At 47.7% G+C, this 13073-nt stretch overlaps 1 protein-coding gene across 1 annotated transcript in view; it reads left to right on the top strand.

The window, feature by feature from the left end:
• MYO1H (myosin IH) overlaps positions 1-11520 on the top strand; it is a 258284-nt gene extending 246764 nt beyond the window's left edge. The window contains exon 32 of the mRNA XM_063939130.1: positions 11005-11520. Coding sequence (XP_063795200.1) covers positions 11005-11028 — 24 coding nt within the window. The 3' untranslated portion in view covers positions 11029-11520. The remainder of the gene's footprint in view (positions 1-11004) is intronic.
• The last annotated feature ends 1553 nt before the right edge of the window (positions 11521-13073 follow it).

Genomic DNA, 13073 nt, shown 5'->3' with positions numbered 1-13073 from the left:
ATCTGGCACTGTGGGGCAATGTATCTGGCACTGTGGGGCAATGTAACTGGCACTGTGGGGCATTGTATCCGGCACTGTGGGGCAATGTAACTGGCACTGAGTGGGGCAATGTATCTGGCACTGTGGGGCAATGTATCTGGCACTGTGGGGCATGTATCCGGCACTGTGGGGCAATGTAACTGGCACTGTGGAGCATGTATCTGGCACTGAGTGGGGCATGTATCTGGCACTGAGTGGGGCATGTATCTGGCACTGTGGGGCAATGTATCCGGCACTGTGGGGCATGTATCTGGCACTGTGGGGCAATGTATCTGGCACTGTGGGGCATGTATCCGGCACTGTGGGGCAATGTAACTGGCACTGAGTGGGGCAATGTAACTGGCACTGAGTGGGGCAATGTATCTGGCACTGTGGGGCAATGTATCTGGCACTGTGGGGCATGTATCCGGCACTGTGGGGCATTGTATCCGGCACTGTGGGGCATTGTATCCGGCACTGTGGGGCATTGTATCCGGCACTGTGGGGCATGTATCTGGCACTGAGTGGGGCATGTATCTGGCACTGAGTGGGGCATGTATCTGGCACTGAGTGGGGCATGTATCTGGCACTGAGTGGGGCAATGTATCTGGCACTGTGGGGCATGTATCCGGCACTGTGGGGCAATGTAACTGGCACTGTGGGGCAATGTAACTGGCACTGTGGGGCAATGTAACTGGCACTGAGTGGGGCATGTATCTGGCACTGAGTGGGGCATGTATCTGGCACTGAGTGGGGCATGTATCTGGCACTGAGTGGGGCATGTATCTGGCACTGAGTGGGGCATGTATCTGGCACTGAGTGGGGCATGTATCTGGCACTGAGTGGGGCATGTATCTGGCACTGAGTGGGGCATGTATCTGGCACTGAGTGGGGCATGTATCTGGCACTGAGTGGGGCATGTATCTGGCACTGAGTGGGGCATGTATCTGGCACTGTGGGGCATGTATCCGGCACCGTGGGGCAATGTAACTGGCACTGTGGGCCATTTTCAGTGGCCACACCCCTTCTGGAGCGTAGCCACACCCCTTCTGGTGTGTGGCCACGCCCATTTCCCCCCCGTCGCACGCGCCTTCGGCGCGCGCACATGCTTCTTTTTGTGTTTTTTTTTTTTTGGGGGGGGGGGGGAGAGGTGGGGGCGCTATTTTCCATTTTGCCCTGGGCTCCGAAAACCCTAGTTACGCCTCTGGTACCCAGGCATTATTAAACTATTAGTTTAAATCAAATATACACCATTGGTTTAAATTTAATATGCACAATCCACGCTTCCCAACATGACCCATTCCAGGAGGGGCAAAAATAGGATTTTAATTACCTACCGGTAAATCCTTTTCTTGTAGTCCATAAGGGATATTGGGGAATCTAGTACGATGGGGTATAGACGGGGTCCAAAGGAGCTGGTGCACTTTAAATTTTCTTCACTGTGTTGATTCCTCCCCTCTATGCCCCCTCCCACAGGCAGTTATAGGTAAAAACATGCCCGAAGGAGAAAGGACATATATGAGAGAAGGAACTATGATAATAAAGAGTGGTGAGATTTGTATACAAGCACACCATGAACACATAACAACCAGCAACGGCTGGTAACAACAACAGCTGAACAGGTAACCACATAAAAGAGAACCTGCAGAAAAGTCAACGCACTGAGGCGGGTGCCCAATATCCCTTATGGACTATGAGAAAAGGATTTACTGGTAGGTAATTAAAATCCTATTTTCTCTAGCATCCATAAGGGATATTGGGGAACCTAGTACGATGGGGATGTCCCAAAGCTTCCAGAACGGGCGGGAATGTGGGGAGACTGCTGCAGCACCGGCTGCCGAAACTGGGTATCCTCTTTGGCCATGTATCAAACTTGTAGAGCTTAACAAAGTGTTCTGCCCCAACCAGGTTGCCGCTCGGCAGAGTTGCAAGGCCGAGACTCCATGGGCAGCCGCCCAGGAAGAGCCCACTGATCTTGTAGAGTGGGCCTTTAGAGACTTAGGAACAGGTAAGGCTGCCGAAACATAGGCCTGTTGGATAGTAAGACGATGCCAACAAGCAATGGACTGCTTCGAAGCAGGACAACCCTTTTTCTGCACATCATAGAGCACGAACAAAGAATCCGTCTTTCTGATCCGAGCTGTTCGCTTGATGTAGATCTTCAAGGCTCGCACAGCATCCAACGCCTCCGGAGGAGCAGAAGAGCCAGAACTTGACGGAACCACAATAGGTTGATTCAGGTGAAATATGAAGACAACCTTCAGCAGGAACTGTTGTCTGGTACGGAGCTTCGCTCTGTCCTCGCAAAAGACCAAGCACACGATAAGGCCTCCAATTCTGTGACACATTGAGCAGAAGCCAGGGCCAGTAACATCACCGTCTTCCACGTGAGGTACTTGTCTTCTACTGTCATCAGAGGTTCAAACCAGGCGGACTGTAAAAATTCCAACACCACATTCAAATCCCAGGGCACCGTAGGCGGCACAAAACGAGGTTGGATGTGGAGTACCCCTTGCAAGAAGATTTGCACTTCTGGCAACACCGCCAATTTCTTCTGAAAGAAAATGGAAAGAGCTGAAATCTGGACCTTAATGGAACACAGACGCAAGCCCTTATCCACACTAGCCTGCAGAAAACGTAAGAAACATCCTACCTGGAACTCTGCAGGTGGATACGTGCATTCCTCACACCAAGAGACATATCTCCTCCAGATATGATGATAGTGTTTTGACGTCACAGGTTTCCTGGCCTGAACCATGATAGCAATAACCTTTCTGGAAAGGCCCTTGTGAGCTAGGATGTTCCGCTCAACCTCCATGCCATCTAACAAAGACGCCGTGGCGTTGTCCGACTGTACCAGGATCACGTGATCCTTGAGCAGAGGAGTGGCCTGAAGTAGAGCATTATAGATCGCCCGAAGTTCCAGAATGCTGATTGGAAGGAGGCTTTCGTGGGCTGACCACATGCCCTGGAACTGCGCCCCTTTGGTGACAGTTCCCCATCCTCGTAGACTCACATCCGTCGTGAGGAGGGTCCAATCCTGAATCCCGAAACTCCGGCCCTCCAGTAGATTGGAGGACTGCAGCCACCACAGGAGGGAAATCCTGGCCTGAGGCGACAGCTGTATCATCCGGTGCATCTGAAGATGTGATCCAGACCATTTGCTCAGGAGATCCAGCTGAAAAGTTCTGGCATGGAACCTTCCATATTGGATCGCCTCGTAGGAGCTGCCCATCTTCCCCAACAATCTTATGCAAAGATGGATGAACACTCGAGCAGGTAGGAGTACCATGCGGACCATCTCCTGAAGTGTTCTCGCCTTGTCCTCTGGTAGGAACACCTTCTGACCCACAGTATCCAGTAACATCCCCAGGAACAGGAGCCTCTGAGTTGGCTCCAGGTGGGACTTCTGTAAGTTGAGGATCCACCCATGGAGTCACAGAAGTTGGATAGTGCAGTCGATATGGAGCAACAAAAGCTCCCTTGATCTTGCTTTGATCAGAAGATCGTCCAGGTAAGGGACAAGACTGACTTCCTGGACCCGGAACTGGAACATCATCTCCACCATCACCTTTGTGAATACCCTCGGTGCTGTGGACAGGCCAAAGGGCAGTGCCTGGAATTGGAAATGATTGTCCAGCAGGGCAAACTGCAGGTACGCCTGATGAGGTGGCCAAATCGGAATATGGAGGTAGGCATCCTTGATATTCAAGGAGACCATGAATTCCTGTTCTTCCAGGCCTGCAATCACTGCTTGCAATGATCCCATTTTGAACTTGAACACCTTCAAGTAAGGATTCAAGGACTTTAGATTCAGAATGGGTCTTACCGAACCGTCCGGTTTCGGTACCACAAACAGATTGGAGTAATAACCCTTGCCACATTGTGGTATTGGTACTGGAACAATGACGTGGGACTGGACCAATTTTAGAAAGTCCTGTTGCAACGTAACCTGCATATCCTCCAAAGCTGGTAAGCTTGATTTGAAAAATCATTGGGGAGGAGTACTGTCGAACTCCAGCTTGTAGCCTTAAGAAATGAGATCCCTGACCCAGGTATCCTGGCAGGAAGCCTCCCAGACTCAGCTGAAGTAATGCAGTCGAGCTCCCTCCTTGAGATCCCCTCGGGGTGGGTGGGCACCGTCATGCTGAGGCCTTAGCGGAAGCAGAACTGGTGGTCTGTTCCTGAGAGCTGGTGCTTGCAGGTTTTCTTAACTTACCTCTGGTGCCTCTAGTCGCATTGAAGGCACCTCTGGTCTTAGATCGAAATCTGTGAGACCGAAAGGACTGTATAGATGGCCCCGGGTAGGAGCGTCTCGCCGGAGAGGCTCCAGAGGGGAGAAACGTGGATTTCCCAGCCATAACTTTGGAAATCCAGGTATCCAATTCAACCCCAAAGAGCCATTCCCCAGAAAAGGGGAGGGATTCCTCACTATGTTTGGATTCCGCCTCCGCTATCCATTGACGCAACCACAAGGTCCTGCACGCCGACACTGCCATGGCAGAAGTCCTAGCATTAATGTTCCCCATCTCCTTGAGTGAATCACAGAGGACATGTGTAGTGTCCTGAATGTGCTTTAGGAGGGTCACCATAGTGACCAGGGGCATATCCTGGAGAGGCCCCCCTGAATTTGAGTGGCCCATGAATGAACGGCATGGGTCATCCAGCAACCCGCAATGACTGGACTTTGTGATACACCTGCTGCCATGTAAATAGATTTGAGTGTAGTCTCTATTTTCCTATGCCCAGGATCCTTTATGGTAAAGAAGCCCGGGACAGGCAGTGAAGATCTGAAGTCTTCTGCCGCCTTGAAGTCTTCTTTTCTTCTTATACTCACCCGGCTTCTATCTTCTGGCTCTGTGAGGAGGACGGCGGCGCGGCTCTGGGACGAACAGCGAGGGGAGACCTGCGTTCCGACTCCCTCTGGAGCTAATGGTGTCCAGTAGCCTAAGAAGCAGAGCCTATCACTTAAGTAGGTCTGCTTCTCTCTCCTCAGTCCCACGATGCAGGGAACCTGTTGCCAGCAGTGCTCCCTGAAAATAAAAAACCTAACAAAATTCTTTATCAGAGAAACTCAGGAGAGCTCCCCTGTAATGCACCCAATCTCCTCTGGGCACAGTTTCTCTAACTGAGGTCTGGAGGAGGGGCATAGAGGGAGGAGCCAGTGCACACCCATTATAATGTTCTTTATAGTGCCCATATCTCCCGCGGAGCTCGTCTATACCCCATGGTCCTTACGGAATCCCCAGCATCCTCTACAGACTAGGAGAAAAAGATTTACCGGTAGGTTTAAAATCTTATTTTTCCTATGCCCAGGATCCTTTATGGTAAAGAAGCCCGGGACAGGCAGCACCGCCTTTTTGGACAGTCAAGAGACTGATACATCAACCCCTGGGGGTTCCTCCCAAAATTTCCTACCTTCAGGAGCAAATGGGAAATTGCGCAAAAACTTTTTGGACACTTGGAATTTTTTGTCTGGATATTTCCAAGCCAGCTTGAATAGGTCATCTAACTCAGCAAGGAAAGTGACATTAGGCTTGTTTTGTGTAAAGAAAAACAACTGCTGTGACACAGTGTCCACTAGAGGGAGCTTTAACACATCCCGTATAGCCAGAATTAGGGGTTCAATACCTTGAGCAGAATCGGGATCCCCACTAACTGTGTCCAAGTATTCCCCATCCTCCTGTATATCCTCATCTGTGTCAGATAGTAGAGCAGGCTAACCACGCTTTTGTGGTCCTGCATGAGAAGAGGGGGCTGTGCAACATCTGCCCTAGCAGCAAAATCTGCAACAGCCTGTTGTAGTAGCTGAGTTTTCTGAACATTAGCAGTGAGCTGGGATGACATATCAGACATCATAGTTTTAAGAGACTCTAGCCAATGGGGCTCTGGAACCTCTTCCCCCAGCCCCTTCACTTATTTGTGAAGATTGGCTCTATTGTTCACATGAAACATAATCAGATGATAATGGAGAGAATCTGGTGTGGCATACACTGCACAGCTTGTGTTTACCCATGTTTCACAGTAAGCACAATAACATACACATACACACAGACAGTAATATATTGCAAGCCTGCCCTACTGTATGTGAGAGGCGACACACAGAGAGTAGGACATCAGCACACCCCTAGCTGTACAGCCCCAGTGAGGCTGTCAGCTAACTATGTCACAGTAAACACTAATAAATACTGTCCTGTAGAGGACCCAGATAGTGTACAATAGCGGCTCTCCCCCTTTGCTATATCCTGTACCAGATATCCAGCGTGTCTGAGGAGTCAGGGAGCACTGTGTGTGCTATCCATGGCTGCTGTAAGCAGAGGAAGGCGCCAAAATGCCTCTGGTCCCGCTCTGCGTTAGTTCCGCCCCATCCAATAGGTGATTATTTATGCTGGCAATGTCTCCTTTGAGCTTAAAAACCTCACAAGTGCTAGTCTAAGCGATTGTTAGCCAGTCTACACAGGGGATCTTAGCGGGACCCCTCCAGGAGGGTCCCATACGCCGCACCCGCGTTCAGCCTTACAGTGAACCGGGGGCTCCCCCTAGCGGGGTCCCCGGTTTGTACTCGTCACAGATGTCACCCTCAGGCAGTGTTAGGGGTGTGTGGCGTGCTGCGGCTACAGCCAAGGCGCAGTGCCCCGCTGAACAAAAACCCCTCAGGACGGTGGTCCTGCAGCGGTAAAGCGGCTCTGCACCTCGTAAGGCTGGTGACCATCCCGGCCCTTAACTCCTACGGTGCAGGTATGCTGTTGCCCAAACAGCATACCGAAAATAACAAACATTAAAAAGAAATTGAAGAAAAACTCTCTGGAGCACAGAGATGTGGATCCTCTCCTGAGGGCACTTTTTTCTAAACTGCCTGTGGGAGGGGGCATAGAGGGGAGGAGCCAGCACACCCACTGAAGAAAATTTAAAGTGCACTGGCTCCTTTGGACCCCATTTATACCCCATCATACTAGATTCCCCAATATCCCTTATGAACACTCTTTACATGGACTACCCTTTTAAATTATTATTGCAACCACCCCTGTTGAAATACCTTTCTTATCAATTAAAAAGTTCAACACAGGTGACCCCAATCATATATTAAGAGTTAAGTCCAGGTAAAGAGCCTTTTATCCCTCCCGGAATGGGTCATGTTCAGAGGTATGCACAATTTAATATACACCATGAATTCCCCCGGCCCTTCTGTTTCAAGCGCCCCAGGCCCCCCAAGGCTTAATCCGGGCCCTGCCTCTGACACCTATCCCCATGAGTGCCTTTGCCTCCTGCCTCCACATCTGCACCTATCGTCTCCCCTTACCATGTATATCTCTGAATCCAGCCTCACCAAGCATGCCCCTGCCCCCCTTCCCACGAATGCATCTGCCACCTGTCTCCCCATGTGCACCTATCATTTCTACTCCCCATATGTACCTCTGCCTCCTGCCTTACCAAGCATGCCTCTGACCTCCCCTCCCCATCAGTGCCTCTGCCTCCTTCCCCATAAACCTTTTACTCCCCCCCCCCCCCCCTCCCCTGGCTTCTTCCTCCACATGTGTTCCTCTGACCTGCCTCTCCATATGCTCCTCTGACCCCCTTTCCCCATGTGTTCCTCTGACTCCCTCTCTGTAACTCTGCCTTGGCCACCATTCCTACTGTGCCTTTGCCCCCTTCCCAGAAGTAGCATGGATGAAAGGAAACAAGTCTGTGTTCAAAGCACATAATTGAATCTAAAGATGGTACTGTAGGTAAGAACAATTTTCCTTTTTAATAATGATTAAAGGGATAATGTAGTAGGTGCAGAATTTAAGGAGCTGTGTGTTTTCAGCAAATTCACCGCTAAATTGAAAGCATCAGGGCCCCTTCAAATTTAGCTATGTGACCCACAAACTACGCCCCTGCCTGTATCTCTACATACTGTAAAGTCCCCAGTGGGTGTCTGTCTGTTGATGATGTTGAGATCAGGGTTCTGTGGGGGCAATATCATCACTTCCAGGACTCCTTGTTCTTCTTTACACTGAAGTTATGGCTGTATGTTTGGGGTCGTTGTCCTGCTGCAGAATAAATCTGGAGCCAATCAGATGCCTCCCTGATGCTATTGCATGATGGATAAGTGCCTGCCTGTATTTCTCAGCATTGAAGCAGAAAGAAACGGCAATGTTGAGGACTGTAGACGCTGTGGTCGACCAAGGAAGCTTAGTGCATCAGATGAAAAAGACATCATGCTTACTTCCCTTCGAAATTGAAAGATGCGCAGCAGGGCCATTATGTCAGAACTGGCAGAAACCAGTGGAACCCAGGTACGCCTATCTACTGTTTGGAGAAGTCTGGCCAGAAGTGGTCTTCATAGAAGAATTGCCAAAAAGCTATACTTTCATCGTGGAAACAAGGCCAAGTGACTGAACTATACATGAAAACATAGGAAATGGGGTGCAGAAAAATGGCAGTAGGTGCGGTGGATAGATGAGTCAAAATTTTAAATATTTGGCTGTAACAGATGGCAGATTGTTCGCCGAAGGGCTAGAGAGCTGTAAAATAATGAGTGTCTGCAGGCAACAGTGAAGCATGGTGGAGGTTCCTTGCAACTTTGGGGCTGCATTTTAGCAAATGGAGTTGGGAGATTTGTTCAGGATTAATATTGTCCTCAATGCTGAGAAATACAGGCAGGTACTTATCCATCATGCAATACCCACCTGATTGGTTCCAAATTTATTCTGCGGCAGGACAATGACCCCAAATTTACAGCCAATGTCATTAAGAACTATCTCCAGCATAAAGAAAAACAAGGAGTCCTGGAAGTGATGATTTGGCCCTCACAGAGCCATGATCTCAACATCATAGACTCTGTCTGGGATTACATGAAGAGACAGAAGGATTTGAGCAAGCCTGCATCAACATATGGTTAGTTCTCCAAGATGTTTGGAACAACCTCCCTGCCGAGTTCCTTCAAAAACTGTATGCAAGTGTACCTAGAAGAAATGATTTTGTTTTGAAGGCAAAGAATGGTCACAACAAATATTGATTTTGTTAATTGGTAAAAATAAACTATTAACACTTCTATTTTTGAAAGCATTCTTACTTTGTAGCATCTTTCCCCACACCTGACTAAAACGTTTGCACAGCACTGTATGTATGTATGTATATTATTTATATACACATATATACAGTACATATACAGTGACAGGAATCACATAGATGGAATATAATCCAACACACGTTATTTCCACCTTCAGGCAGGATAGAGCTTTATATGCAGATTTTACAGGTCCGGTCTTACAGGCAGTTGTTAAAACAGCAGTATAACATTCCAATTTCTGGTAATCACAAACAGTGCCATCTATCGCCTAGCCACTTGCTGGCATCAAGAGCAATGACCTACTGAAACAAACACATTTTTAAAGGTTGTAGACAAGTTGAAATGATTAGCCCAGCTGTGGTTTACAAGAGACTTAGCTAAAACCCGTACTGGATTCCTTCAGACCTGTTGCATTTGCTCCAATCCTGCAAAAGTCTGCCATTCCACAATCACCTCATAATGTACGTGTGTGTCACATTTACAGAACACTCCCAAAAAAATGGATTTGGACACCAATCCTCTTACGCTATCATTTACAAATTTCATTTCAGAGCTCTTTGTCATTTAGCTACACTTATCCTTTATTTTAAAGCCCATATACTGTCATACCCAGGATTCAATACCCATGTCATGTCATACCCATGACCTTCCATATTGCAATCAGACACCTTACTCATGGAGCTATTTGAAATGTGTACCTTAATTAAAGGAGTGCGTGATAGAGGGTGCTTGGGGACGTGATTTGGAGAAGGGGGCGGCCAAATTATGCCGTGGATTGAGTAAAATAAAATATTAACAGGTGCTGCAGAACAACACCCCCTGCCTTGCTGTGCCACTCTAGTTATGGCACTGCCTGGTATGCTTTACAGAAATCCAGGTCATCCTCAGACATTGTATCCTTTGGCTCAGTTTCCCATGGCAGCCTGCACTGTTTTCACCATCCCAGACCGAGTAGGGGTTTGTATATTATTCAGGCTCCTACAGTAACCTGTAGTTTTTGCCCTATTCCTTCTCTCCACTCCTTTTAAGCACAGCATTAGCGGTTTGCTGCCAGTTGCACACTACCTGACAACCATCACAACCTTATTGTGCAAAGGTCCATCACTGCTTGATTCTGGGCTTTCTGTTTTTGGGATATAGGGAAAACACTGGGAATGTCAGAACTGAGCTTTACCTTTTGCGTAACTAGGTCCAGAAAGAGGTAAAGAAAATGGTACTGTATGTTAGTTGTAGTAGTTAGGGCAGGAATATGTCTATGAGGGAAGCGATCACCATACCGCTAGTCGGGATCCCGGACGTTGCTATGCCGATGCCGGAATCCCGACTAGCGGTGAAATACCGACGCCGGAATCTTCGGCGCTTTAGGATTTCCTACCCTCTATGGGTGTCCATGACACCCATAGAGGGAGAATAAATCCTGTGGTGAGCGCAGTGAGCCACTGTGCCCGCAGCGTGCTGAGCGTTAGCCCCGCTGCCGGCATACCGGTGGTCGGGATTCCGCTGTCAGTATACTGACGGCTGGCATCCCACCCACCAGCTTTACATACCTATCCTGTCTATGAGACAACAGACAGAGCTGCAGTAATGGAGCTCCATTTCACTGCAGTCAGTCAATAAGAATGTCTCCAGGCAGAACACGGCGGTGATAAGCCTCTACTTGGAGAAATGGATACCGTCGCCGCAACCCCCCCCCCCCTTCCTCCCCGCCCCTACATGGCATCAGACTGTCCCATATTTCCTGATCGATCACCGGAATAATGGTGCAGCTGTCTAGTGTGTACGTAAATGCAATGGTGGCTCCCATTATAGATACGCCACTGACCTATTTCTCTCAGGAGTTTAACCACAGAAGCATAACACAAGGCATGTTATACTGTACAACTGTTATCACAGTGAGTGAACTAACGCTGACATTTGTTTCTCTATTTTAGACATCTCCTAGGCTAAAATCCTAACCACCAAACCTGGCCAAGCTGTAAGTGGAATCTAGTACTGGGAATGTGCAACAATCTGCTAGAGGCCACTGATGCATCACTAGTTGTCACTTGTTTCCTCATTGACGGAATTAATTTCTCCTGAGTAACTATTATGCTGTAGACATTGAAGATCTCCTGGTTTCTTTTGAGCTGTAGACTCTTCTATTACAACAGAAGCTGGCACCTATTGCATTACATGTTTAATGTGTCTTTCCCTTCTGTCGGCTGGAGGTACAGCTTTCTGAAAAAAACTGTCAAGTGAATAATGTTTTACAAACATCAGAACCACTGATTTTACATACCATATAACTGACTACTGACGTCTGACACCAGTCCTATCCAGTGGTATAAGGTCCCTTGGAATATTTTACAGAAACGGGACAAAATTAATAACTCACTGATTTATTTTTTCAGCAAAAAAATTTCAAGTACAAAAATAATAAAATGCTCAGATGATCAATGTTCAAGAAATTGCAGCCTCTTCACTAGACGCCAGTGACATCAGTGAGGCACTTCACGTCCAGATGAGTTATTTGATTGGTTCAGCACATAACAGCCTTCGCTGTCTGTACTTGACACATGCTCTTTAGGCAAATTTGATGCTTGTGCAATGTTAATCTAGAAGTGATGTCACATTATAAGGCTAAAATTAAGATACAGAACAAAGATCACTCTACTGAAGGACACCCTGCTGGAACCAACCTCTGTGATCCTTTGCCCCATTCAATTAACAAGCAGAGTACACTTATATATGACATACATTGGGTCGACCACATTTGGTCAACATGCATTAGGTCGACATGGTCATTAGGTCAACATGTGCTAGGTCGACATGGGAAAAGGTCGACATGACTTTTTTCACTTTTTTGGGTGTAATTTTCTTCTAAAAGTGACGGGGAACCCCAATTAGTGCACCAGGACCCCTCGCATGGCTCGCTTCGCTCGCCATGCTTCGGGCACAGTGCCTCGCTGCGCTCGACACAGGTTACCGTTCCCAATAGTAGTCCACGTAGATCGTTAAGTATGAAAAAGGTAAAAAAATAAAAAAAATTGTGAAAAGCGCATGTCAAACTTTTTCATGTCGACCTAATGACCATGTGGACCTAGTGATCATGTCGACCTACTGCATGTTGACCAAATGTGGCCGACCCAATGTATGTTGACCTAACTCATGTCGACCTAATGACCACCATCTGAGTTACATAGGCATGAGGTAAGTAGATGCGCCTGGATTTCTGGATAGACCACATAGCTCTTTAGTTGACAGAAATGCACTAGTGACAACCTGTACCTTGCTTCAGCATATAATAACATTTGTTTTTTATTTAAGCCTGCAAAGAAAATCACTGATAATTTAAATAAAAGCCTCCAAATCACTAAAATGTGCCTTATAGAATGCACGCTCTGTTTGAAACAAATTAACATCCATCCATGACCTCTTCATATCTAACAACTTCAATCTGCTGGCTATTACAGAAACATGGCTCACACTATCAAACAGGGCCTCTCCTGCAGCACTGTCACATGGTGGACTCTACTTCACTCACACTTCCAGGCCCGGTAACAGTAAAGGGGGTTGGATTATTATGTTTCCAATCTTTCGCATACACAGTTCTACAACAGGTTCCATCACTCACATTTACATCCATCCATGACCTCTTCATATCTAACAACTTCAATCTGCTGGCTATTACAGAAACATGGCTCACACTATCAGACAGGGCCTCTCCTGCAGCACTGTCACATGGTGGACTCTACTTCACTCACACTTCCAGGCCCGGTAACAGTAAAGGGGGTTGGATTATTATGTTTCCAATCTTTCGCATACACAGTTCTACAACAGGTTCCATCACTCACATTTACATCATTTGGAGTACATTCTATAAGGATTTATACTCCTTTCTCTCTGCGTGTTGCAGCTATCTATCACCCACCTGCAGGCCCGGCGTTACCCACTCAGCAAAGGGATGCAAAGCAGGGAGGCGCCAGGCTGGAAAGGCCCTCTGCCTGCTTTGCATCCCTGA

Source organism: Pseudophryne corroboree, chromosome 1 (genome assembly GCF_028390025.1).
Source record: "Pseudophryne corroboree isolate aPseCor3 chromosome 1, aPseCor3.hap2, whole genome shotgun sequence".
NCBI lineage: Eukaryota > Metazoa > Chordata > Amphibia > Anura > Myobatrachidae > Pseudophryne > Pseudophryne corroboree.
This window is presented reverse-complemented; position numbering and strand designations above follow the sequence as displayed.